At 40.6% G+C, this 26074-nt stretch overlaps 1 protein-coding gene across 2 annotated transcripts in view; it reads right to left on the bottom strand.

Annotated features, from left to right (window-relative positions):
- PPP4R3A (protein phosphatase 4 regulatory subunit 3A) overlaps positions 1-14267 on the bottom strand; it is a 43889-nt gene extending 29622 nt beyond the window's left edge. The window contains exons 1-3 of one of the 2 annotated variants that reach the window (XM_040558392.1): positions 13969-14267; positions 13454-13526; positions 4314-4369 (exon numbers count right to left, since the gene is read on the bottom strand). Coding sequence is in view for 1 of the 2 variants with exons in the window: in XM_040558391.1 (XP_040414325.1) it covers positions 4314-4369; positions 12108-12249 (198 nt within the window). In the remaining variant the exon portion in view is untranslated. Of the gene's footprint in view, positions 1-4313; positions 4370-12107; positions 12672-13453; positions 13527-13968 lie in introns of those variants that run through there. The other variant, XM_040558391.1, reaches the window with a different exon arrangement.
- Positions 14268-26074: the final 11807 nt, after the last annotated feature.

Genomic DNA, 26074 nt, shown 5'->3' with positions numbered 1-26074 from the left:
AAACACACACTTCCTCACTACCTGAGCTGCAGTAGGCATAAATTTTATTGAAATAGTTTCACCCTTCGTTCACTTGATCCTGACAGCAAGTGTAGGAAGTTCATGTTCTCTAAGCATTCTGCCAATGCCTTTTGGGATCTTTCTGAAATTTAGCTTTGTTATTAACAGGTTTGATCTCCTTCATTGAAGGAGAGACACTTTCAAGTTACTTAGCTAGAGCACAGTACTCTGAGTGAATTTAAGTTTTGCATTCTTGTGAAGAACTGAAAGAGGGATTGCTAAAGCAAAGGACACAAGACACTGAAGTTTGTAGTGCAGAGGCAAGACTTCATAGATGTAAGCTGTGAGCAACTCAAGTCTTTTTGTGCCTGAAACAAAGAAGGGATGTAACACGTACTTCATCACTAAGAGCGATGAGCTGAGGATCTAAGTCTTCACTGATATGCTGCTGAAGCACTGTCAATGTATACTGAAAAGTGTATTCCTGAGTTCACACCCACATCAGCTTTCTCCCTAGATAAACTCAAGCATTTATTTCTCCTTTAAGGTTGCATAGGAAGATGCGTAGTGTCCTAAAATACAACTGCAACTGTCCATTTTTTTGGAGTAAGGATCACTCGTGTAAGAACAGCACCTCCATCAGTAGCATCCCTGAATTACGTCACTTTAATGCCTTTAAAAATGAAAAAACAGCATAAACAGAAAAAAATCAGAGCATGGATTGAAGTGTGTAAACAGACTTTACCAGGACATTACAATTAAGTTATCTTCCACATAGACACACACACACACTAGTAAATGTAAAACAACAGAAGAAGAAAACTAGATATTCTACACATGGTCCAGGCACCACATAGTGTAATTAAATTCCACTTACTAAAAAGAATTTGCTTTTAAGATGTATGCTACTTACCTGTAATTAAGTCCAGTATATTCCATACCTACATTATACTACCATTATTATAACTTTTTAAAATAAGAACACCAATAAAACTTAACTTATAGCTCTAAATAAGAGCACACGTCAGAAGGCCAAGTGGCTGTACTGATGAACATTTTGCCCACTTCTCCCCCCCAAAAAAGAAAGTGTTCTGCCTACAGATATTACCTTTACGTACGGAATATTTGTCCCTTTTCTTAGCCACAGGATACTAGTTTCTCAAGTTTTCTTACTAGCTTTATTTTCCTCATAGAGACTCCTTCCTTCTAATAGAAGTACGGATGAGTTTGCCAGGGAGTACACAGTTGAGAGCATGCAGCAGCTTCCATGGATATCAATTCTGCATTACAGCAGATACATAGACCTATCTTCTTGAATAGAAAGTGACTCATCATGGTGACAGAAAGGCTATATTATTTATGTGACTGGTGAAAAGGTAGTTAAAGGACTGCCCATGTGGTTAACACTTTGAGGGATTAGATTAAGCCTCTTGATGTAAGCCTGGGAAGACTGGGGACTAGGCTGACAACGTTGATTTGTGAAAAATGAGCCCTGGATCAGGTCTCAAGATCTGCCAAGTATTCTTCTTCTCCAAAGGAAAGGAGGGGCCAGTCATCTAACAACATTTACACACAGAGACCTGAATAATCCAAAACATAAAGCAAGCATTGCTTTCAACCCTTAAAAAAATAAATCTGAAGACGACAAATTGACAACGTTTGCCTGGAAGTTCAGATTCACAAGGTGTTTTTCTTCATTTTTAGTCTCTGTGGATATTTTACTTGACAAGAGACTAGAGGGAGCAATGCAAGCTTGTACTCAGGTCTTTGTACTATTATTTTTACAAACGAGGATCTGAGCTAGGACAGTCACCACTAAAACATACATGCATACACCCTGAGAGTGCATAGCTTGTAATATCTTTAATTAATGAGACACTGTTTCACACTGGCAATAGTACTGCAGAAGAGATAGACGGTACTTTCACCAGCAGAAGAACTTCCCTGTTCATCAGAAAGGTATTTATATGCTTGCTGAAAAACCCAGAACAATTGCCATAGATAAGCTGTTGGGGAAGTTGCTATTAGACATTTCTCGTTCCTTCCAACCACAAATCTGATTAGTTAGTTCAATAAAAATTGTTTCTTCTTACAAACTTCATGTCAGCCTAGATGAAAGTTAGAACTCATTCACTTTTTCCATTAAATATTGAAGTGCCACATGCACTATGGCACAGTAAGAAGAGTTTCAGCAGTGCTATATTCCCCTTTAAAAGGGAATGGAAGTTTCACCTCACAATAAAACTTTGAGGTAGAAGTCTGGTAAGAATAGCACACTGAAAAGTTACTTGGAAGTTTCAAGTATTACATTTCTAGGGTATTTTCTTGAACTTTCCAGAGAGCAACTGACAACCACAAACTCTGAATTCTTCTATAGCCCAGTTCCACAAACGGATCTTGGGTGAGCTGGCTTGAAACTTTTGCTGATGTAGAGAGACACCTGGTTTTGAAGAGGGGTCTGCAGTACCAGAGCTGATTTTCTTTTGTTTTAGTAAGCCTAGGCAGTTCAGACTTCTGATAGGCACAGCTGGAAAGAAGCAGCTCTTCCCTTCAGCAGTAAAGCTCCAACCTTCGCTTATATGAAATCCAGTTTAAATTCTGAACTTGGCTCTTAATGAGGGAATGGGTAAGTAGGTCTCACTTGGAAGATAACGTGCTGCAAAGCAGGATTATTACATGCACCAAGAAAGATCTGGTATTTCTAAGGCTCAGAGTAGAGCCCTACTTTCAGCCTAAAGTAGACACTGCATTGCTTAGAGAACATGAACAATTCACCTGCAAATATAAATTTGTCTATGCAGCACTTGAAAGCTTTAAGAATGGCACTTTTCCTTTTCCAGCAAGGAAAACATACAGTGCTGGTCTGATAGGACAGATTCACGTTTAATACTTTTATTTCTCTAACCATGTCTTCACAATCACCAGTATCAGATTTGTGCAGTGCTAGATTACAATACACACTTGACCCCGAGCAGCAGTGAGCCCAAGTATGTATTGGTGTTATACCCGTAGGCACGTGGGCTAGTTTGCACTGACCGGACAATTTTATGCTTACTTTAAGGATGCTTCATGCTTGATCTGGCAGAAAGGCTGTTGACACAGAGCTAGCCCCTCAACGCTCTTTAAACAGATTTGAACCAGCAAAGCAAGTTTACACTAGATCAGCGCTTTATGCCAGAGATGTGAAATACTCATTATTTTAGGAGTCCTAAAGCTGGAGTTACTGTATCATGGAAACAGGACCTCAAGCTAGTGAGGATTACAACTAAGAGCTAGTTTGCTTAGCATTTTTGCTGGTCTTGTCCTTTCTTACTCCCTGCAGTTGATTCTCCACACCATACTGCCTTTATCAGCTGTTCAGTACTGACTGTTTATACAGTGCATGCTGAATTATATCAAGGGGCAGATACAGACTAAACTCAAATATTTCCAAGAAAGGATGTTTTTAAACTAGCCCAGTTCTGTGCATTCCATTCAACATGCAGTCCTGCAAACAGCTGCAGCCACAGAACCACTGCAACTGCCCGTGAGTAAAACTGAAGTACATCTATGCTTGTAGTAAAACATTCCTCACAGCTCTAATACTTTACTACATCAAGTGCACCTGACAGGATTTTAGCAAGTCCGAGATGACTGGACAAGCAGTAACATACAATCTGATTCAGCTTTTTTTTCCTTAGCCTCTAGGAGTACTTCTCAGCATTCATCAAGAACAGTAAGCAAAGTGCAAGAGCCACAATCCGCTTCTCCTCACCCATCTCAATACCATTCTTTGCGGGCCTGACAACGTATGGCTTAAGTAATTGAAGCAAGGTACAGACTAGAGCTGAGAAGTGGCTTTTTTGTATGTGGAATGCTTTGAAGCAGTAGTAACCCACATACATCATCCAAGTAACAGCCAAATAAAGGTATATATATAGTTTTAAAGTCTTCTAGTCTTCTCTTAAAAGAGGAGACATTAGAAGTTGTAGTATCTGAAATACAAAGAAGAAAAAAAGCCAGATGGTATTAGGCTTCAGATACTATAATCCTTAGGAACCTCAGCTAATTGGTGACTTTCCCAACTGTGTTTTGCCTGTCTCACCTGCAGCATTTGTGTATGTGTGTGTGCAAGTGCACAAGCATGGTAATTAACCTTACAAGAAATGCAAAGAAATCACACGTGTCTTACGAAAGAAAAAAATGCTGAGAACTACTTTGCCTCCTATTTCTGGTACAAGAACATACAATATAATTTGCAGTAGATGAAAAAAATGACGATTTCTGAAGTTAAAAAAAATGCCTTTAAAAGTGAAGAAAAACAGCATGTTTACCTGTTGCTTCTGGTACGCGGTATTCGGGTTAATTTTGGACTCCAGAAGAAGAGAGCCTAGAAGAAAAAAGTTCCATTTATTTATGCGCATACTAAAATGTCTATCTTGAGTTTTCTGTTCTTGAGTTTTCGTTCTTTCCTCAAGTAGGTACTTATACCTTCCATACCAACAATGTGTAGATTTAACCCACATTCTACAGCTTTGTAACATTTTTCCCTCAAAGATATGGTTCACATAACACAGAACATGCAAGAGCATTTTGGGGACTGGGTTTTTAACCTTATTCTGAGATGACATTTCAACCGAATTTTTTTGAGAGAGAATTTCTCTCTCCAAAAAAAAAAAAATCATTACTGCCATAATTGTATTCTGTGGAGCACCTACAATTTGTTTCACGCAAGTTTTGCTAACCATGTGGTATTTGTTCTTAAAGTTTTGTTAAAACACCAGTTTTAGGTAAGTTTGCCAGAATGCACATTCAAAAACTAATACTGCAGCAACCATGACTGCTTGTACCAAAGAACTTTACACAGAGTAAACTTGGGAACAACAGTTTGGCAGCAGCTTATACTGATTTAAGACATAGTCCAGCACTTCTATTGCCATCCTGTGTTGTCTTGCCCCTCCTTCTGCATAAGCATTAGTGTTAACACACATCACATTTAGACAACTTGGAGGGCTGATCTAGTTGAAAGCAATCATTAGAACTGCTTTTATTTGTGGGCAGACCACATCCCTCATCCACCTTACTGCTCAGCTACACAAGTGCCAGCACATGAGGGGCTCTGACAACCATGGCTTCAAGTCAGGCATCTGCAGAGCTTCACTCAACATACATGAAAATGTACTGACAGATTAACTTTGCGCTGTTTGTAATTAAAGCATAATGCTGCAAGCACCCCTTTAACATGGGCTTTTCCCTTTGCTTACCTGTTTAAATTTATTCTGTAAGAGAAGTCCAAACTTTCAACTTCTTAGTTTCCTAACTACAGTTCTAAGGCAGTTTTATGTTACTTGAACATTTGCCAAATTTCAAGGCAGTCTTAAGCAGTCTCACAAAATCTAAACAGAATGCTTCAACCACCTGAAATACAGAAGCCTGAGAATTTGAAGGCACGACAAGCAAACAAATTACTTGGATCTGACAAACATACTTGGAGTTGAAAATGGTATTTCCAAATGTCACACTAGAATCAGCCTGCTTACAACAAGAACAAACTATGACTAACTAGTTTTCACTATCTGCAGAATGTTTCAATTCATAAAATCCACATCAAGAATACTCTAAACCGATGCTTGCTTACCAAGAGTCACTATACTCAATCAAGTTATATTTACAATAAAACCACACACTTTTCCTCAAGAAAGGCTGCTAACAGAAGATGTTAGGCTGGGGGAGGTGAGGGAAGAGAGACTGAAGAATGAGAGAGACCACAGAACTCCACTCGCTGCAAGAGTAGTGTACCATTACAGAATAACAAGTATCTGAACAGTTCTGCCTGTAGAATAAGAAAGGTTGTTGTTTCATTAATTTGGAAGTCTCCACAAGGATTTTGATATTCATTAGCTTGCCATGTAGAGCTGTAATGCTCACATTTATTTACTAACTTACCTGCGATGGCTGCTTCCTCCTAATTTCTAAGGCTTTTTTCTACAAGCAGCAGCTTTCAGTAATGAAGTTGACTCCAGAAGCTATCATCCTGCCTCACACTGCTCTTACAGTAAGAGCTGCTTACAAACTCAGATACAACCCAACAACAAAACTGAGTTAAATGGCCCTCACAGGAAAACAAACAAACAAACAATGCAGATATACCACCTCTCTTTTTCAGAGCTTTTCCTTTTTTAAACCTAGACCACTTAAGCAAGTAAACTGCTGTGGTGACAGAGCTGAAAAGTGACAGCATAATTACTGAAAAATCACAAACTATAGAGGAGGACAGAGAAGAAAAAGTTCAAAGGTGAACTTTAGCAATGAATACAATACACTGTGGTACGTAGGCCACAGTTTCAAGTTTTGAATTTCAGGCTTGCCGAGTGAATAGCAGAAACCGCACTCCCTTTTCTGTTACAATGATCACGTATAAGCAGTGTTTCACTTCAGTCTTACTTTCAGTTTCAAAATCACATCTTCAACTATATGAAGTTTTAGAATGCTATCTGGTCCTATTGAGTTGGTTGGCTATCTTCTACAAAGTCTGTACTGTCTAGAAATAACTAATAGCAGCAAATATGAATGGGAACCTTTTAAGAATTAAAAGCAATTGGTAATTTTCACATTATATTTTAGCTTCTGAACACAAATCTACAGATGGGGAAATCCAGAAATTAGCAGAAAGTCGTACATCAATTGAATTTGATGTTTGACAAAATGCTATTAAAAAAACTCTTGAAGACATCTCAAAACAGACAGTTCATCTTCCAAGCTAGAAGCAGACACAAGAGAATGAACTTTTCACTACACTTACCACAAAAAGAGCATTTCTTCCCTGCTAAACCTGACACTTGTAGGAAAGACAAATCGAGCCTTATAAGGCTTGACTAGCTTCTCATTCCCACACCATTCAACTTATTCCTCACCACTCAGGACAGTAACAAGAAAAATATGAATTCAGAAACAGAAGTGTGCTGAAGCACAAACTGTGCTCTCCAACCCGTAACAGCCCTGAATCCATCTTTCTGGGCACTCTGATGCTCCCTTTGTACAATTTAGCCCCCCAGAAAGGGTTCGACTAAAACAAACAAAAAACCACAAACCACCAGCGACTATTCTAGTAGTTAGTTGAGCTGTTTATTTTCATACAGAAGGTTTTACAGGATCATGCCCTTCCCCTGTAGGAAGCTGTCCTAGGTCTCCCTTACTTGCTTCTGGGAACCAGGCAACAGTAACAGATGCCTGTAACACAAACGTGTTCTTCAGAAAAAGGGTACAGAAATTTAATATACCGCAAATAAAGTTCCTCTCCTCTCAAAGTCAATATCTGTATTGATTTCTAAATACCAATCTAGATGCTTACTCTTTCACTTGTCACAAACAATTACTTTCTATATAGGTATTTTTCTTTCGCTACTACCCTAGAATATATTAAGACTACCCAGTCTGCTTCATAACAATACACCAACAAAACTTCACTTCCATTTCCCAATGACTATTCTAAGTTACTACCTGAAAATTCGCTTAAATATAAGTAATATTAAAAAAAAATGCAGATCTACTTATTTTCTAGATTACAGCCTTGAACAAATTTGTAAAGGTAACTGCAAAATATTAGTGCCAGAATGTAACAAGTGAAACCACCCATAAAGGAGAAAACATTGATTTGCAGAATTCTGTTATTTGCCACAATAATGCAATATAGCAGAGCTGGTTTTTTGTTGTTGTTAGTATAACACCCTCATCCTGTGATGTGAAAGGAATGTGTGCACAGGGAAAGGCTTGCTCAACAGCGATTACATACAGATATACACCGCTATTTTAGAAGATATTTAGAGAACATCAGATGTCCCAGTTCAGTATTCTTAAACAAGAAATCTGCAGGATTGTTTACATATATGCATATGGAGGAGACCTGCTGGTAAAAAAAAATAAAATAAAAAAAATACAGCTCTTCTCCCACAAAACTTATGTGGCTCCAGCTTCAAAAGGAGAAGAGGTAGTGTCACTCATTTTCCCCAAAAATAAAAATTCCTTATGTTTAAATGAAATTCAGTTTTTTTTTTTTTTTTTTTTTTTAAGAAGCAGAGGTTTAAGTTCTGTAATCAGTTCTATTGCTGCTGAATCACAACACAGCAGTCCACAGAAACCTTGGAAACAGGTCAAACAGAGGTCCGAGAACACGCTCTGCACTCTCAACAGAGAGCTCAGTCTAGCACATTTCTGAAGGGCAAAACCCAAACACTGGAGGTGGGGGAAAGAAGGAAGAGAAACAAGATTTCTGATATTAACAGTTTCATCTAAAATGGAAGTAAGATCTTATTCGTAAACAAAAGGCGACTCGAGTGCATTAAGCTAAGTACGTGCTTCCCTAAAAGCTTAAAGAATCTCCAAAGAGATCTTTTACAATTTAATTTCGTAACTGTTCAAATCACCCTTCTAGGAATAAACACTAATATCTATCTTCTCTACTAGATGTCACTTGCAGGTGTGGGTAGGGAGGAACCAAAATTTATTTCTTAATATGAACTACCTTCACTTTTTAAAAAGTTAATAAGAAAAAGAATAAGAAAAAAAAAGAAACAGCCAGAAAAGGTGTAAGACATTCCTAGCCAAATATTAGCAACTTCTGTGTTGCTTTCCTTAGTAATAATAAATAAAATTTAAGCCCTTGAGTCTGTGAAAAAGGAAAGTAACTAGACAGTACCTAAAAGATGGCTGGGCAACACGGCCTCCAGAAGAGGAGGTCATTCTGCCTTGTCAAAGAGCTTGGTGACAGCACTGGTAAGTATTTCTTAAAAGTGTAAGGCTTTGAAGTATCCTAAGTTAGTTGAACAGAAACATTCATTTTAAGGGTCACTTCAGTCATCTGGGCTCAGAACAAAAACAAAAAGTGATCTGAAACCAGGCAGGATCTAGAAGCACACAGACATTTTAAGACCTAGACAGGCCACAGCAGTCTAAAATACCACGTGAGAAACTGGTAAGAAATCCACACTTCTGATTACACAGAAATTCACATGGAAGTTGACCATTTGTAAATAAAAGATTAAATCACTATTGCAGTACTGCACTTCAACAAGTAGAACACACTACAGCTAGGCATCACATTAATAGAAACTTTTCAAGGTCTAAAGAAAAAAATATTAAGTGGGGAAAAAAAAAGGCAAGTCCCCCCTTTTCAAAGCATAATCCATCTGATCTGAAAACAGCTAAAAATACTTCTCTATGATAACAGATCACTCCAAATTGCCTGCAATGACTCCCAATGTTTAGTGCCTGGGAGCACTAAAGACATCTCAGTAATACAAGTCACTCATCTGCTCAAAATTCTTCTCTTTTAAGCCTGTGTTAAAAACAACAACAGCAAACACCCCTGTAGATAAGAACTGAGTAAGAGTGCAGTCTGTTTATTGCTCCAGTTCAGTGTGATAGCTTACCTTGGACTTGCCATAATGATTCCAGCTCCCTTATCTAAACACCCTGACCCTGCCATAAAGTCTCAACGGTTTGTAAGGCAGCCACGGAGCTGCAGCAACTCACAGCTGCACCACAGAAAGGCCGCGCTCTGTGCTGGCCTGCACAGGAAGGCCAAGGCACTCAGCGCCGCTGCTCTGGGAGGAACTGACCCGGCCCTTGAACAGGAGAGGGCATTTCCAAGGCAGGGAGGGAACTGCTGCTAACAGCCCCCACTCAGGAAACACAGCTCTCGACTTCAGTCGGATCCCGAGGTTTTCAGCCAGCTTCCTGGAGTAAGTCAGTGAGAAGGAGCCAATGTGCACAGGATGAATCTCAGTTCAAACGCTAGGAAAAGCTGGTTTATAAAAGGAGGAAGGAAGAAGTTTCATTGTGGAAAGAGGAGGAGCTGACAGAGACAATACAAGAACAAAATGGAACCATGGAGGCAACTGGTATATGGGTCAGGTTCCTAGCACTTGCATGTTCTTGATAACTCAAAACCCAAAGTCACGACTTCATTTACTTAAAAAAACCAACAAAACAACATGTGAGGGAACACAGAAATTGCACAGTACCTAAAGCCACGTGTTTTAGGTTCTGGCAACACCTTCTCCTAAACTGTTTGCTCACTTTTAAGAACTGACTGCCTTTGCTTTCAAAATTAATCCAGATAGAACTGATACAGTAAACAAACATAAAATCACATTTTATGAGGCGTTTAAACAACAAGCAAGTTAAGAAAAAAACCTAGCCTATTAATAGTGTGTGCATTTACCCGGACAGGACTGATACTACCTACTGAATTAAGAACTTAAACTCTGTACATTATTTACTACTCTTGAAGAGCATGTATGTTATTTGAGAGAAGCCTGAAGTGTTCGTCCTGTTAAATGTATTTCTGTGCGCTAGCTGCAGTTCGTAAGTGTGCGCACACTCTGCTCTGGTGAGAGTACCTTAGCTATGCTACACAAAGTAATGACTTCATGCTTGGTTTGGGATCGTTTATGCCAACTTGTATTTTCCATCTTACAGATGTTCACTTAAAGCAAATAAGCTGGCAACAGCCACCCTAACCAGGTTCAACTCGGTCTTAGGCGCACATATCCCACTGAAAGCCAATAAAGGGATTTTAGTTTGAATGGACCATTTCTTCACAAGAAGGCTGTGAACTGCATTTCTTTTGCTTTCTTTTCCAAGAACAACAACAACAAAAAAAATCAGGAAAATGATTAGTGTGTAACACGTGACAGTTTTTAAACATTTGCTAACAGAGGCTCCTCAGCATAGCAGCAGTGTGGACAGCAAGGACTGTATCTACAACAAAATACACAGCAACATAAGATGAGCCAGAAGTTAAGTAGTAATTTTCTTTTTACCTCGCTCATTCATGTTCAAATTAAACAAAATCCATTTCCAGTTTGAGTGTTTTCTGTTACACTGGAAAGCTGGCCAAACTAAGAAGGCAGCTTCCTCAGCGTGAAAGAAATAAATAAAATCAAGTATCAATTTAAAGTTTTTCAAGTATAATTAAGAAACTAAAAAACCCTGAGATTCATGCTTAATCAGAAGTTCAAATATCAAAATCCTACTTAGATGCAAGCTTGGTTCCTCTGTGTCAGCTTATGATCTGTTTGCTGTAGAGATTATGGTAGTTTGTCAGAACTTTTTCAAACAGTGAGAATTAATGATTCTCAAGTTGCTTTTCATCCTAGTTTCTACAACGGAAAAGACAAAGAAAGAAAAATAAGATGTCTTTTGACAGTCAGAAGCCGTAACTCGATGGACTATTCACAAGATACAGTACCTACACATTTAATGATGTACCAAGGCATACACTAACAACATTACTAGCAAAATAGTATGTTAGATATTGCAAGAAATACAATTTAAAATCTATTCTGATCACAGCAGTCATAAACTCACTCAACCAATAAACAAGACTAGTCCAAACATGTAACTACAGGAGTAGATACTACTACTTAACCTGTAGTAAATTTTGTCAGAAAATGTGAGGGTAATTGATAATGCATCATTTTAATTTTACTTACAGGAGACCTAGAACTGCTGAAGAACTGAGCAGTAGTATTTCATTAAAAAAAAAAAAAAATCTGAAAATGCCATTCCGTCCATTGTCTTTTCTACTACAACTGCACTTTGATAACTGTTGATAGTTGTTAGCATGGCCTGCCTAATTCTGGGGGGAAAGGAGAGACAGAGAGCAAAAGTGAGTGAAAAAAATGGATATTAACCATCCATTGACCTTTTACACATTTACTGTAAAAACTATAATGTAAGTTTTGAGCACCTTTTCTAATGAGGGGCTCATTTCCAGAAACATCTAAAGACAGATACATCACAACAACCAGTTCTGAGACAGGCGTACACTTGGTATCTAGAGATGGATCACTGGGTGTGCAATGCCATACGAGACCTGGTTGTATTCTGGATGAAACACTGCATGTTCACTATGAACCAAGCGCCTACTACATCTGCGCTCGATGGCAAGCTTCCATTTCTTCCACTCGGCCTAATGAGAACGAACTATGTCCGGTGCCTACTCACCTTTAGGAACTACATCCGAATTACACAGCACAACATTAAGGCAAGAAACGCACAAAGCTAATCCCAATCCCCTTTCTGGGTAGGACGAGGCAAGAGCCTACCTACAGACCCACACTTACCATCACTCTCCGCCCTGACTAGCAGGGACATGCCCTTCAGCCTCTCCACGTAGCAAGAGGACACATGCCCCGTGCCTCGGTCATCCCACTGGCGGTCCTCATTCAGCGTGTACACCTTCACCCTCCGCCGGGTGTCAGTCATCCTGCCGCCCGCACCGCAGCCACCCCTCAGGCTCGCACGGGCTGGAGGCGCAGGAGGCTGCCGGGGGGCCGGGCCCCCCTGGGCCGAGGGGATCGGGCAGGAAGGCGGCGGCGGCAGCGGCAGGAGCCCCTCACGGGCACGGGCACGCCACGCGAGCTCCTCTCGCTCCCTTTCAGCGCTCCGACGGGATCCTCATCCTCGGCGGGGCCGGCGGGCGCAGGGCTGGCGGGGGGCGAGGCGCCGCGAGGAGCTGCCCGGGCACGGCCGCACAAAAGGCGGGCAGGAGGCGGCGGCCGAGGGGGGGGGGCCCCGGAGGAGGCCCGGAGGCCCGGGCGCTGCGGGGCGACTGGGCGCGGAGCTCGGCTCTATTGTGCGGCGGCCACCCAGGCCCGCAGCCCCTCGCTGGCCGCCCGCCTGCCGGTCACTCCGTGGGTCCGGCCGTCAGCGCGGGGCGCCGCGGAGCCGCCCTCCTGCCCGGCGCGGCTCTGCCCGCGGCCTGCGGGCGCTGCCGGGCCGGCGGCGGGGTGAAGCGGGCGGGCGCGCTCACAGCCCCGGCTCCCCCATGGGCTCCCGGCGCGGGCGGCGGCTTCACTCCCGGCCCGACTCCGCCGCCATGTTCTCCTTCTTCCTCCTCCTCCTCCTCCTCTTCCTCCTCCTCCTCCTCCCGGTGCAGCTGCAGCGGCGGCGGCTCGGTCCCGGCTCCTCCGCGCTCCCCGCGGCGTGGCTGCTCCCGGCGGCCCGGCCGGCAGCGAGGTGCTCGGCGCTGCCCCGCCGAGGGGACGAGCAGCGGTAGCGGCGCGGCGCGGCCCTTCCAGCCCGGCTCCTAGCGCCTCCGTCCCCGCCTCAGTCACGGCGCGGCCGCCATCTTGCTTTCACCTCTCACGGCAGGCGCGGGGTCTCCCAGCCAGCGGCGGCACGGGCCGCCCGCCGCCTCTTAAAGGGGCCGCGGCACAAACGGCTCCGCGCCCGGCCGGGGGGGGGCCCACGCGTGTCTCACAGCCCCACAGCCCCAAGCGTGTCCCTCAGCCCCACCGCACCGCGCCCGGCACCGCCCCGCCGGGATCGCGCCCCGACACGCGTGGGCCCGGCCCAGCCGTGGGTGCCGCCTGTGTGTGTGTGTGTGTGTGTGCGTGTGTGTGCATGCGTGGAAAAACCCGCGGCCCCGGGTCCCGCCGCAGGGGACGCCTCGGTGTCGTCCCCTTACCTGCCGCCTTGGTCCCGTCACGACCTCGCGTCGGGGCATCTTTGTGCTGCTGAACGCCCCCGGAGCCAGCCTCCTGAAAAAGCTTTTATTAATTCCTGATTTTTTCAATTTTTTCCTTTTTAAAATTTTTTTTCCTTTTTTTTTTTTTTTTTTCCCATCTGGCATCGCTGGCTCCCCTACATCCGAGTGAGCCAGGAGTTAACTCGGCGGCTGTTGGACCTCCACCGCCAGAGATAGGCTCTAACAATTGCAATAACAAACAGAAGCTGTCGAGCCTCTGCTCCTGCCGCTGCTGCCAGCGCCCGAGCATATGTCTGACAGATTTCCCCGGGAAGGATGCGTCACAACCCAAAGTATGCACAAACACCAGCGCGTTTCGGACCCCACAGACACAGCACTGCATTAGAGAGCCCGTTGCAGAGCGTGGTCTGGGTGCGCTGGATGGATGGGAGCTCGCTGCAGTTTACCCACTAACGAGGCAGATTTATTTTCCAAACTGGTTGGTGTTTGCTTACCAGAGTGAGTTGTAGGGGGGCTGGTTTGAGCCGAGAGCAGGTTACAAACTCTCACCCCAGAACTAATTGTGTGCTGTGAGGAAACCTGCCGTCAGCACCGCCGTCCTTCCTCCACCTGCCATTCCCCTTGCTCCATCAGAAGGAATTCATCCCGTTTCCTGACGTGCACAGACATCGTGCCGTTTGGGTTTGCTTTTAGGCATGAAAGGTTTTAGGTTTTAGGTTAAGGATAAGGGCTGGTTGAGAATATAAACGCCTTCAGGAACATTGGTCAGAGGCCCACAGCGTGGCTGGAGGCAGGTTGTGTCCAGGTGCTCTCGGGATGGTGCCGTTGGCTGACAGAGTTACTGTTTTGGAAAGGTCCTGCTGTGTGGGAGCTGGGGTCGGGGGCCCTGGCGAAGGGAAGCTGTCAGCAAGGCACTCGCCTCCCGGGTGTGTGCCCCTGGGCAGGGGCTGTGCCAGAGCCCCCCAGGCGCACCCTCAGGGCCGTTCTTGGGACATCCAAAACCACTGGTCTTGCTTTAAGAAACCTCCGTGGGACTCACACACAATTTACAAATTGTACCCTCTGGTGGCCACCAGATTAAGCATAGACTGCTGTTTGCTGCGGTTGTGATTCTCCTCTTTTGTTTTTGTTTGGTTGTTTTTCTCCAACAAATTACAAACAAGTTTCATCAGACTTCAGTTTGCATAGTTTGCTTTATGAAGAATTTGGGCTTAGCTTCTTTTAATTGTCCTTGTATTGTTTTCATGCCGGTCTAAATAATGCCTAGTTCAACTATAGTGCCCACTTGTCAGATTTTAACCAAACTCTCATTATTTTTGCCAAGGGGTTACATTTTCTCCAAATGTTTCCACCCCAGTGATTCCAGAAGAAAGGCCGGGCTTTGAGGGCATCTTCCCATTCTGGAAAGCAGATGCAAAAGAAAAAGACTCATGGATTGTTTTTCTTAAGGTCATGATTTATAAGGCGAAAGTGTGTCAGGTTACATCTCAATTCCTTCTCTTCTCCAGTTCCAGAGGTTTGAAGAATTGTGTCCAGAAGGAAATATCTTCGGGGATGGTGAGAGGCCAGGAACTGAGCAGAAAGGTCAGGCTCCCCAGGCTCCAGGACCTTGTCCTGGCAGGGGCCTTGGCTCACCAGGAATTGAATAATACATGAGGAAATGGAAGATTTAATACAGTTTTAAACTTCTCCTATCTATAGAAAAGTAAATGCATATGGATAAATACACGAAGGAATAAGCCTAAGAGGGGTTTAGTAGTGAGGGCTTGAAGAAGAACAAGATTACTTTTGACACCTGCTTGTAATTTTGGCAATGAAAATTGCATTGTTATTATGAAGAACTTCAGATCAGACATATAACTTGAAGTGATGCAATAAAGCATTATTAGAGTTCCTAAAAATCATAGCTAATGATTTTCTCACACCACCACCACACAGAAAAAAATCCTATTAGAGAAAGTAACAACAGACTTTCTTTTGGTAAAGATAAAACAATTACTAGTGTGAAAGTTAGGCTTGCCTGACTATTTAGATAAACACACACAGACACTGACTATGTCTTGTTCCCAAGGCATACATTGTGGCTTGTTCCCCAAAAATCTGCAGAAAATGAATGACTGAGCAAGAAGACAAATTACATAGAAAAACTGTATAAAAGCAGGGGGAGTAAAGAAGTTGAGTCATTTAAGTCAGGATATTGTCATCAAGAAAGAAGGGAGATTCAGCAAAATGCATTTCTAGCTTTGTGGGGAACTGAACACAGCAGTTTGAAATAAAGATGTACAAGTAGAAAAAAGACAGCAATAATTACAAGTTATAAAGTGTAGAAAAATGGATGAGAACATCAAGCCTGGTTGACAGTTTTAGGAGCAGCTCAAGTTTTCTAAATCTTAACAGTATTGTAGGCCAATATATCTAGATAGATTCAGATAATAAATTTATTCTATAGTTGAAAAAATGTGTGATTATTTATATTATACAAAGATCATTGTCTTGTCATTATTAAGAAGGGCACTGAACAACTTTTCTTAGAAACATTTTAAAGTATGTGAGTCCTAAGGAACTTGAATTTGAGAGTCCTAAAAGGGTTTGCATATAGGATCTCAGGAAGTATGAATCCATATTAATTTTTAATAAAGCTCTAATTAGTGCAGAAATTCTGCAAGACATGAAAACTGACTATAAGTATTCAACTCCGACAAGTGAGTAATGGATCGATTTATCTGACATGAATCAGACACTAAATGCTGATACAGGATGTAACAAGGAATTACGAGATGGGAATATAACAGTAGCAGCTGATGTGGCTTTATTGAAAAAGGACTTGTCAAATTTGTTTTATTTCTTGTTAAATTACAAAGTTGCTCTTGAGGGTAATGGTGCAGGTATAATATACTTGGATAGTTCTCAGATATTTTTCTGGGAAGCTGACACTATTCTATCAAGAAAACTCACACTGCATGGGTCAGATGTGTAGTGACAGGCATGGCTCAAAAAGAATTACCGGTCAGTGGAGATGATTGTAAATGGCTGTGCAGAAACCAAGAGTAGAACTGATGTTATTTAGGGTTTATAGCAACGATTAGAAAGTCAGCTTAAAATCTCTTTGAACAAAAACTGTGACACAGAACCTGGAAGAGTTGTAAATACTGTAGAGGACAGTGTGGTCAGAAACAAGCTCATCTACTGAAGGCTCTGATGGAGAAGTTGAGAAGTTGATGAAGAATAGCTTAGTTTGGGACAGCTGGGAACATTACAGGCAGCTGCTCCTGTCTAGCTTTACAAACATCTGTGAGCTCATGAAGCACCTCACCGTCATCACTGCATTTTTAAGGAAAACAGTGACACTTTACCTTAAAACTCTGAGCTGGAAACAGTATTGATTGATTTGCTGATGGATGAGCCATGGTCAGTTAGGCATATCTTGTTTGTGCTCTGATTTTCACTTTCTAAATGGTTTTCTAAATTCAGGTACAAATACAAGATCACACCTTCAGGTACAAATACAAAGGCATCTCTGAAAGATGCTAGGCTGCACAGTGAACAAGCAACCCAACAAGAACTTACATCACTCCATGTCTCTAAGATCTAGTACTTTTCTAGTATATTGTAAGCTAGCAAGCTGTGCAAGAACATAACATCAAGACTAACACTAGCTTTAATGCTGTGTTCTGTAATTCTGGTGTCCTCACTGTTAAAAGATTTGAAAGAAACTGGGAAGGAATAGAAAGGACCACTCTCAATAACTATTTCTTCGCAGATCCAGGACTAGCTCACTTCAACATCTCGGATTCCTGCAGTACGCACTGTTTTGCAGCGCGCTGTATGAATCATGTCTCAGATGCCGCTGCTCAGTTTTCACATCCTGTCGCAGATCCCCTAGAAGCAGTAGCCCTGTTTTTGTGCCTGAACCACAAACCCAAACCTGTGTATGTCAGCAATTAAATAAGTGACTCTTCCTCCTACAGCATGTGCATATGAATCCCCTCAACAGAAATGTTGTCTCGTCTCTTTCAACCCCTACCGACATCTCAGTTTTCACAGTGCTGGAAAGGCCCTGGTTCTTGCAAGCAGAGCTTCCTTTTAAGAATTCTGTGCAACTGCATAGTCATGCGAAGGCTGTATTTGTTTTGAATTCCTGCATGCCTCTCTGGAAATGCTACACTTTATCTAAATATGTAGGCCTCATCATCAAAGACTGAAGAATTTCAAAGCACTGCTGAAGCTGTTAGATGCGGAGGGCATGTCTGGGTCATTTATTCATCTGATAGAGAAAATTCCCCTTTTTCAGAGGGGGGAGCTCTGAGACATCTGAATTATGATAGCTGTTCCTATGCAGTGCATTGTTCTATTTTTATGTTTATTCTTGTGCCTGTTGGCTGTTTTTCTAAATCTCATTAGTAAGCTGTTATGGCACACTTTTCATTTTTTTCTTTTTCATATGGCAGACTTCCTAATCCTAACTTTGGCTCCCACGTATTCTGTGTCTCCCCCTCGCACCCCGTCCTTTTTTTTTTTTTTTTTTTTTTTTTTTGTACAAGATTTCCAGTGCTTTATCTGTAACTCAGACTACAATAGGCTTCTCTTAGGCTCAACAGTTGTGGTCTTTTGAGAAAATGATGTATAGAGAAGCAGAAATATGAGATCCACGTCACAAATTTGTTTCCAAGAAGCTTTGAAAGTCCAACAGAAATCCAGCAGAGAAAAATCTAGACCCGTTTTCCTATTATGTATTTACCTAATTACCTGAAAAAAATTACTAATGAAATACTCTCTTATTAAAATTACTTCCTCATTACCTTAGGCTCATCCTGGAATGGGAGCAGAAACAGTAAAAGTTTTTTCTAGTTTATGTACCTAAGAAATACATAGGTGGATTTGGAGCAAAAAGGGAGAAAGGAGCGGAGAAGGGATATGGTCAGAGCCAGAGAGAGACCGAGGCACATGGATGTGTACAGATCAACACTCATCCAGACACACACATAGAGTCTCAGTAGGCTGACACTTTAATTACTATAGTCATCTGAGATGACTGGACTTGACCAGTGTAAATTTATGCTCAGTTTCTTGGACAAAATCTGGTGGAGCTAACCATACTTCTGCACATAAAAGTAATAAAATGTCAGAAACGTGAAAAAAAATGTTCAGAAAAAAAAGGAGGAAATTGAGTTGAGCTTTTTGAACAGGGCGTTTTAGAATCAACCATTATATTGACGGCAACTCAAATGTGAGCTTTTTTTTTTTTTTAAAAAGTTATGAGTCACATCAGGGTTCGTGACAATGATGGCCTTAAAATGCAAACAATTCAAGACTTGCACAGAGCAAGAATGATTCTTGTAGAAGTTGCAACAGGGTAATGTGAACAGCAGGCAGACTGGGAGCACATTCAGTTACCAGGAAGGTTGCTTTACCCATCATCTAAGTCTGCTCTAGCATCTTCCATTTTGCATATGAAGCTACCAAGCTGGGGTGAGAACCTGACACCCAGGCTCTGTAGTCTGTGGATGAGCTCTGTGGTAACAGAGACTGGCATTTAGGGCAGGAAATGCACACTGCCTTCGCATTGCACCTCTGCTCTAGCTAAAAGTGGAGTTAATTAGACAAAATGCAAAAATTGAACTTTTGCTTATATTGTAACCTAGAAATAACAACCCAAATTGTTTTGGCATGCCTCAGTAGTCACACTGAAGTTCTCCTGATTGCACATTCCCAGCATAGTCCCCTGATTTTCTGTACACATTGGCTCCTTTCTCATCATGCCAGAGTTAGGAAGTGGTAGACTTCTGTAACTTCTTGAAAGGCATGAAGAAAGGCAAAGGTCAGGTGTTTAATGTCTTCTCCAATACAAGACCTGAAGAGCAAGAAGTCTAGCTGGTCAAAATAGGAATGTTAAAGCAAGCAAAACAAGCATGTTCAAAACAAGCAAAAGGAGGTCTTCATACCTCACTGGAGGAAGTGACGGAACGCGCTGCTGCAAGGTGACGTGGATGCTGAAATCAAACATAGGAGCCCAACGTACCCACCTACTGTCAGGCTCTTTGCAGAAGGTATGGGCAGCCTCAAAGCAGAACTCTTAGTCCGAGACTTTCTGTGACTAAGGGGCAAAGGCATTACTGGCATGTGGGGATTACCAGCCGCTGGGCAGCAGGAAGGAGGTTGGGAATGGTGTGCATGCTAGTAAGGTCTGTAGCAGCGAGATGCAAAGGGGCTACGGCAGCTTTTGTACCTCAGTGTGTGACTGTTGAAGTGTAGTGTGAATGCAGTTATACAGGCTGCCGGGCCCTAGGCCTCTGTAGGGTGGCTGCCTGATACGTGCCAATAGGACTAGGAATTCAGTTGTGTGCTTGGACATTGCTACTAAAGACAGCATGGATGTAACCAGTGTAATTAGAAGTGCACACCATTTCATTAATCATCACTACAGCTTACCACTATTTTAGAAACTACAATATTCAGGCAGGATTTACTTATGAGATTTTATAGTTTAAGTTGGTGACTGAAGCTGAGATAATAATCATGAGAAAATCTGTAAGACTATATGTCAGTCCCAGCTATTTACTACCTTGTGTTTAGTACTGACTAGAAACAGTTAAGGTGCGAAGAGAATTCTTTACATTTTTTGAAATCTTCTGCATAAAAAATCTTCTAAGCACATGCCTACTGGAGATTTCAAAAACAACTTGAAAATAATAACTCAGTAGTAATGGAAAAGTTACGTACATAAAACCCTCAGAAGATTAGTAATATATCATTAACAAATCAGGAACTGGTTTTAAAATATCATAAAGCATCTGTAAGAGGTTCAATATACACGCAGGGAAAGAAATAATTTCTCTTTTGGGTATCTTCCTGTACTTAGTTTGAAAGCTTCTCCAACTAGGTTGCAGTATTTGAAGTTTGTAAGGACGATAATTTGTTGTTCCTACTGAATTTATATTTCTTTGTTATATGTGTTTTCACTGTAAAATTGTCTCAGGAATGCTGCAAAGATAACGATCCCTATTGATACAACTTCTGGTACACTAATAAAATATTGCCCCAAAAGAACCAGAGCACTATCAACATAAATCTGAAACAGAAAACATTTGAAATGTCTGTTATTCAGTTACTACTAAAATTCTATATCGAAGTTTCAAAGCTTTGAATTTATTATTTCTAATACAAATTTAAATTGTTCTCACAGAGGTAGAGGAACATGGTCTTTTGTTTTGGAAAAAAAAATAAATCTGGGAGCTGAGCAGAAATTTTGTCCTGCTTCAATATTTCAGAACAAAATAGCGAGGTTGCAATCTGGATGGTCATCACAGGTAACCAATTTCTGTGATGAAACATCAAGATATTTTTACATAGTAGGTATCAATTGCGTTATGGCAACATGGCATTTTGTAAATAAAGCTGAGCTAGAATTATACATGTTTTGAGTTCCTTAATCTACCTTTTTGTGTTTTCCCTGACTACAAATATTTTGGACTAAGGGCTGTACCTACATCTTTTATTATTATTATTTTATTTAAATAAAACATAGAATCATCATAGAATCATAGAACATGTGAGTTGGAAGGGACCCACAAGGATCATCTAGTCCAACTCCTGGGTCCTCAAAGAACACCTTCCCCCACCCCCAAAAAAAATAATCAGATCATGAAGTCACAAACCCTCCAGTTTGGATCTTTGCATGTTATAATTTTCCAACTAAAAAACAAAGATACTGATAATGACCTTTATAAAGCACTTTGTGTCTGTGTTCTATCAATGAACAACACCTTAACAAATAATCTATGTTGATAAAGTCTCCCTGCATGGAAATCTCTGTGGGGTTACAAGGGTCACAGTCCAGCAGCACCTTTTAGTGGACACTTCTCTACAGGTAGTCAGAGGGCCGGAGACTGAGTGGAAGTTACCTGTGCAGATGGTCTCCCATTAGAGATGCACACTAGACATATGTAAAACCACATCAAGAACAACAACAGGCCCTATGGACGAGAGCAGAGCTGCAGGAGTTCCAGACCTTTGTCTAACTGGCAGGTGCAATCTAGATGGTTTGAATTTGAACCAAATGGCGTCAGCTTACCGTGTTTAGAAAGTTACAATGCATTATTCAAGGAAAACTGATTCTGCAAATGGCCAAATATGCAATCAGGATACTGTTCAACAGAAGAGTTCAAGCTGGACTTGGATAAGTAAGACTTTTGATGTAAAACGTTTTTCATTTGAAATGCTATGATTCTTATTTTTAAATAAAAATTATAATAACACAATGACACTACAAAAGACATAGTCTATTTTTGATACGTGAAATTCATCAGATAGTTGACAATGGGAAAGTTCAGGAATAACTACAGCCTCAAAGGTCAATGGTATTTTGTTCTAGAAGTGTGGTTTATACCTATTTCTGTTCATAATAGTTATTCTGATTTGAAATGATAAAAGTTACATGCATAGATGCATAAATTCTGGATTATATACAGTAGTCTGGAGCATTTTAGCTAAGTAGAGTCTTGTATTTAAAGTGCCTGATGTTTCACTGATGCCTGTAAAATTCGGAAAAAGAAATCACTAAAAATACTTTTTTTTCTTTTCTCCAGATGTATTAGATAAACATAATATAGCTTTTGAGATTCACAGACAGATAAGGAAATAGGGTTTTTATTGTTTTTATTTTATTTTTTAAAAAACACTTCCCCTAACTGCTTCCTGGAAGGCACTAAGCTCCATCTCCCGTTAGGTGACAGATTACATTTACCACTGGCAGAGGTATTTGGGATTGTTTGGAATCCTGTCTCTAATACAATGCTAGAGGACGAGCAGAGCAAGCTGCCGACTGTGAGAGATTGTACAAGTATATACAGTGAAGTTTCACAAGAAAGAATTAAAAAAAACAGAAAACTGCAAATGAAGACATTTTCTCAGCCAGCGTACAGCTGCATTCAGCTTAATGTGACTCGTTAGCACACTTTCTATGAAGTCCAGAAATCTGTGGAAGGGCCATAAAAACTGATTCTAGCTCAGTTTCTTCACTGAATTCTGGATACAAGACTTCACAGAAGAAGCTATGAGTAAACCAGTGAAACTTTTCCTACATTTTATAGGGTATTTCAAAATAATGATGTTTGCTACAGGTCAGATACCAGGTCACAACTGAGCTTTTCAGTCCCATGGGAAATTTCAAGATTCTGGAATTTTATTTCACTTCTAATCAGGAAAAATATTGAAATCTTAAGATTTTTCAAATAATGTGAAATTTGAAAAAAGATTTTCAGGCTAACAAAATGCTTTTTTTTTAAGATTTAAAAAACATAATCTGCACTTTGTTTCCACCAATATTTTTACATACAAAGTTCTAACCTTTTAAAATTTCAGTAATTTTCTGCAAAAACATTCTTTACTTTGACAAGAAGGCATTTTCCAGTGGAAAATTGTTCCACTAGAGAAGAAAAATTGCATGTGTTTGAAATTCCTGAAAGACTCTTTGAATCCAAAAAGGCCATCACCAGAGGGATCCAACTCCACTGCCCACACCAAGGTACCATCATAATCTTGGGAGAAGCAGCGAAGGCAAGGGGAAGTAAAAACCTCTGTCACCAACTTCCTACATGTCATTTCTGGAAAGAATAACTTCACTTGTATGGGCCTTTTCTTCCTTCCATGCTATTGAAAGTAAAAAGTCAGGGGCATACTAGGGCAAAGTGCATAAGCAGTGAGTCCAGAGCCAGCTGTTACTAAAGGAGCTCTTTGGGGAGGATGGATCTCGGGGAAGCTCCTCTGCTGCCCCCATGAGTTTCTGGCCTAAGTAACTTCTGTTTGCACTTAGGCTTAAAGCCAGCCCTGCCTGAAAGACTGAGCTGCCAGCCTGAGATTTCCTTTAATCAGTCTCAGCTTATTTCATAGCAGAAGTTCTAATTCTTTAGACTCAAACTATGGTGAACAGCCATGTAATGGGCCTTTCCCTTTTCTGGGGCAAGAAGAAAGTAAACCTTTAGGTGTTACGAAATGTCTATAAAGAGGAGATCTTTAGAGTATAAAACCATTTTGTAGTGTAGGCAAAAGCCAGAAACGAAGACGTGAATATGAGTTCGGAAAAACCCATGTGAGCATGTTCCACATGACATCTTTACAGAGGAAATGCAATACTTCTGCTACCTCTTGATTTAGTGTCAACTCTGTGTTAACTTTTTATGTTTATTAACACAGAAAGTGATCTGTTTAAAATTCTCAAATTGAAAATCTTGATATAAAATGCTGGTTTGATTTTTTTTCCCCCCATATGTTACAATTTCAGAACGATCATGGTTGACATACTATACCAATTGTTTCAACAACAGTGTTTTGAGAGGCAAAGAGCTAGATGTAAAGATATCCTCTCCTGCCTTTCTATTTTAACTCATGACATCTTATCAGTACTTCTGGCAGTAGTGATAAGAATAGATTTGAAGTGGAAACTCTGACACAGGTGTTTTCCTCATTAATGACCATGATTTAAATGTTTACACTGAAGTTTTTTATATTTCAATTCCTGTTCTGTCCCACTGTCCACCCTCTCCATTAATGTAGTATTTGGAGTTTTATATCAGCCCACCCTTCAGAGCCTAATATAAGAATATGTATTCTCCAATTGAGTGTAATCAGATCTTAATTGCAAGAAAATAGGATACAGTAAACACACCACTGAACTGTCCTGTCTGTACAGTCTGCTTTTCAAAATACTGATTATTAAAGTAAGTTGTAGAAAAACAACTGTGTATGAAATAAATGGTCATATAATGAATTTTAAAATATGTTCAGTAACCATGAAATGATTAGGAAAGACATTTAAAGCCTTATGATAATTTCTCATTCTTAGTTTGCTGGGATTTGCATTATAAACATTTTCACTACATAAAATAGCTCTTCCTTCAGATGGAGGTCTGTAATTTACCTGCATATAAATTCACTGCAAGACAGAAGAATGTAGATTAAATGTACATTAGTTGTGAGAAAAGGGTGATAAATTATTCTTAATGTCAGGATAATACAGCAGAAGAAATGGTATGGTATTAAAACAAAAAAAAAACAAAAACAAAATAAAACCAAAAAAGCACAAAGCATACAAAACAAAGTAATTCATTCATCTATATTTAATATTTCTGTTCTCAGGGAGTCCTTCGGAGAAAATGAATGATCAATGTTTTTTTTTTTCCCATTCTTAGCCATCACCTCAGCAGTGAAGACTGAGGCAACAGGTGTTGACTACTCATATGGATTATGTGATTTAATATGTGGCCTTAATTGCTTGACAGGGTCCTTTAGACTCAGGATTTTCAGGTGATCTCTCATCCCTATGTGACATTGCTCAGAAACCATGATCAGAAGACATCCCCTGCTTTCAGTCCACTGTAATCGAAACCTAGAGATCTTTAGCATGTGTGTTACTTTTACTGGCTTAAGTTTGAGACAAACAGAGTATATGTCTTACCTAGAAAAAAATTGGAAATATGAGTTTAATATGAGATACAAGTTCTGTTAATCGTTTGCATTTGAAACACAGGACACTATGCCATTTTATAACGGTTTAAGCCCAAGACCACACATTTCACATAATGAAAAAAAGATTTGTTCGCAAATGAAAACTTCAGTCATTTAAACAGGAGATGTTTTTAGTATGACAATAAAATGGTACTTCTGTAACAGTAGTGCAGTTGGTGGCATCATAACTGGGAATTGTGCTGTTTCTTGCCTCCAGCTATCTCAGACCAGATCTTTTATAGCAGAATAACTTAGGGATCCTACAGAAAATATCTTTTTTTTCCCCCCTCCCAATACACTACACCAAAAAATAAAAGCCCTGGAAGGTCATGGGGTTACATACAAAGTAGTAGCTTAATTTATTCAACCTAAATAACAACAACACTTTTAATATACATTAAAATATACTCCTTTTATGAACTTTTAAAATCTAGTTTCTGATTTTGTGTGTTGATTTATTTCTGCACAGTGCATTCTCACTACAAAAACTGGTAGACTTGTTGACAGCTTCTTCAGACAAACATGCAAATAAGTTTACCCATGCTCTTGGTTATTTTGCAAAAATAAACGTACAAGGTAGGAAGGCTTTCCCTTTCTCTACCAATTCCTATGCACCACGTTATGGCTGCTTAGCTTTCTTACTGGTAGTTTTATTAGGAGAGGAAAATCATTTGTGTCTTTTGATAGCCAGCGTTCCTCAGTCATCATAACTGGAGAATTGTAATGAATTGATACACTTCCACTCTCCAGTGTTATAATAAATACTGCTGTGTCACATATTTCTGAGATAATCACAGCTATCAGATTTACCTTAAAGATAGTTACATTGTAAAAATAAGTTAATTTTCTCAAAACAAAGATATCCACTTAAATCAATGTAATAAGTATATTTGCTTTGACAGATGTATCTGCATTGCAAAGTTTATTCCTCCTGACTACTAGCCTCGTGCAAGAAGGCAAAGGGGCTGGTTTTAACTTGTATATATTGGAAATTCTCATTTCAAAACTGGCCTTCCCTCTTTGCAATGCTCCTATACTAATGAGCATGAGACTGTTTAACTGATCCCTCCTCATTAAGCACGGACTCATAAAAGTATG

Source organism: Cygnus olor, chromosome 5 (genome assembly GCF_009769625.2).
Source record: "Cygnus olor isolate bCygOlo1 chromosome 5, bCygOlo1.pri.v2, whole genome shotgun sequence".
In the NCBI taxonomy this organism is placed as follows: Eukaryota; Metazoa; Chordata; class Aves; order Anseriformes; family Anatidae; genus Cygnus; species Cygnus olor.
The sequence above is the reverse complement of the archived record's forward strand: the minus strand, read 5'-3'. Positions and strand labels throughout refer to the sequence as shown.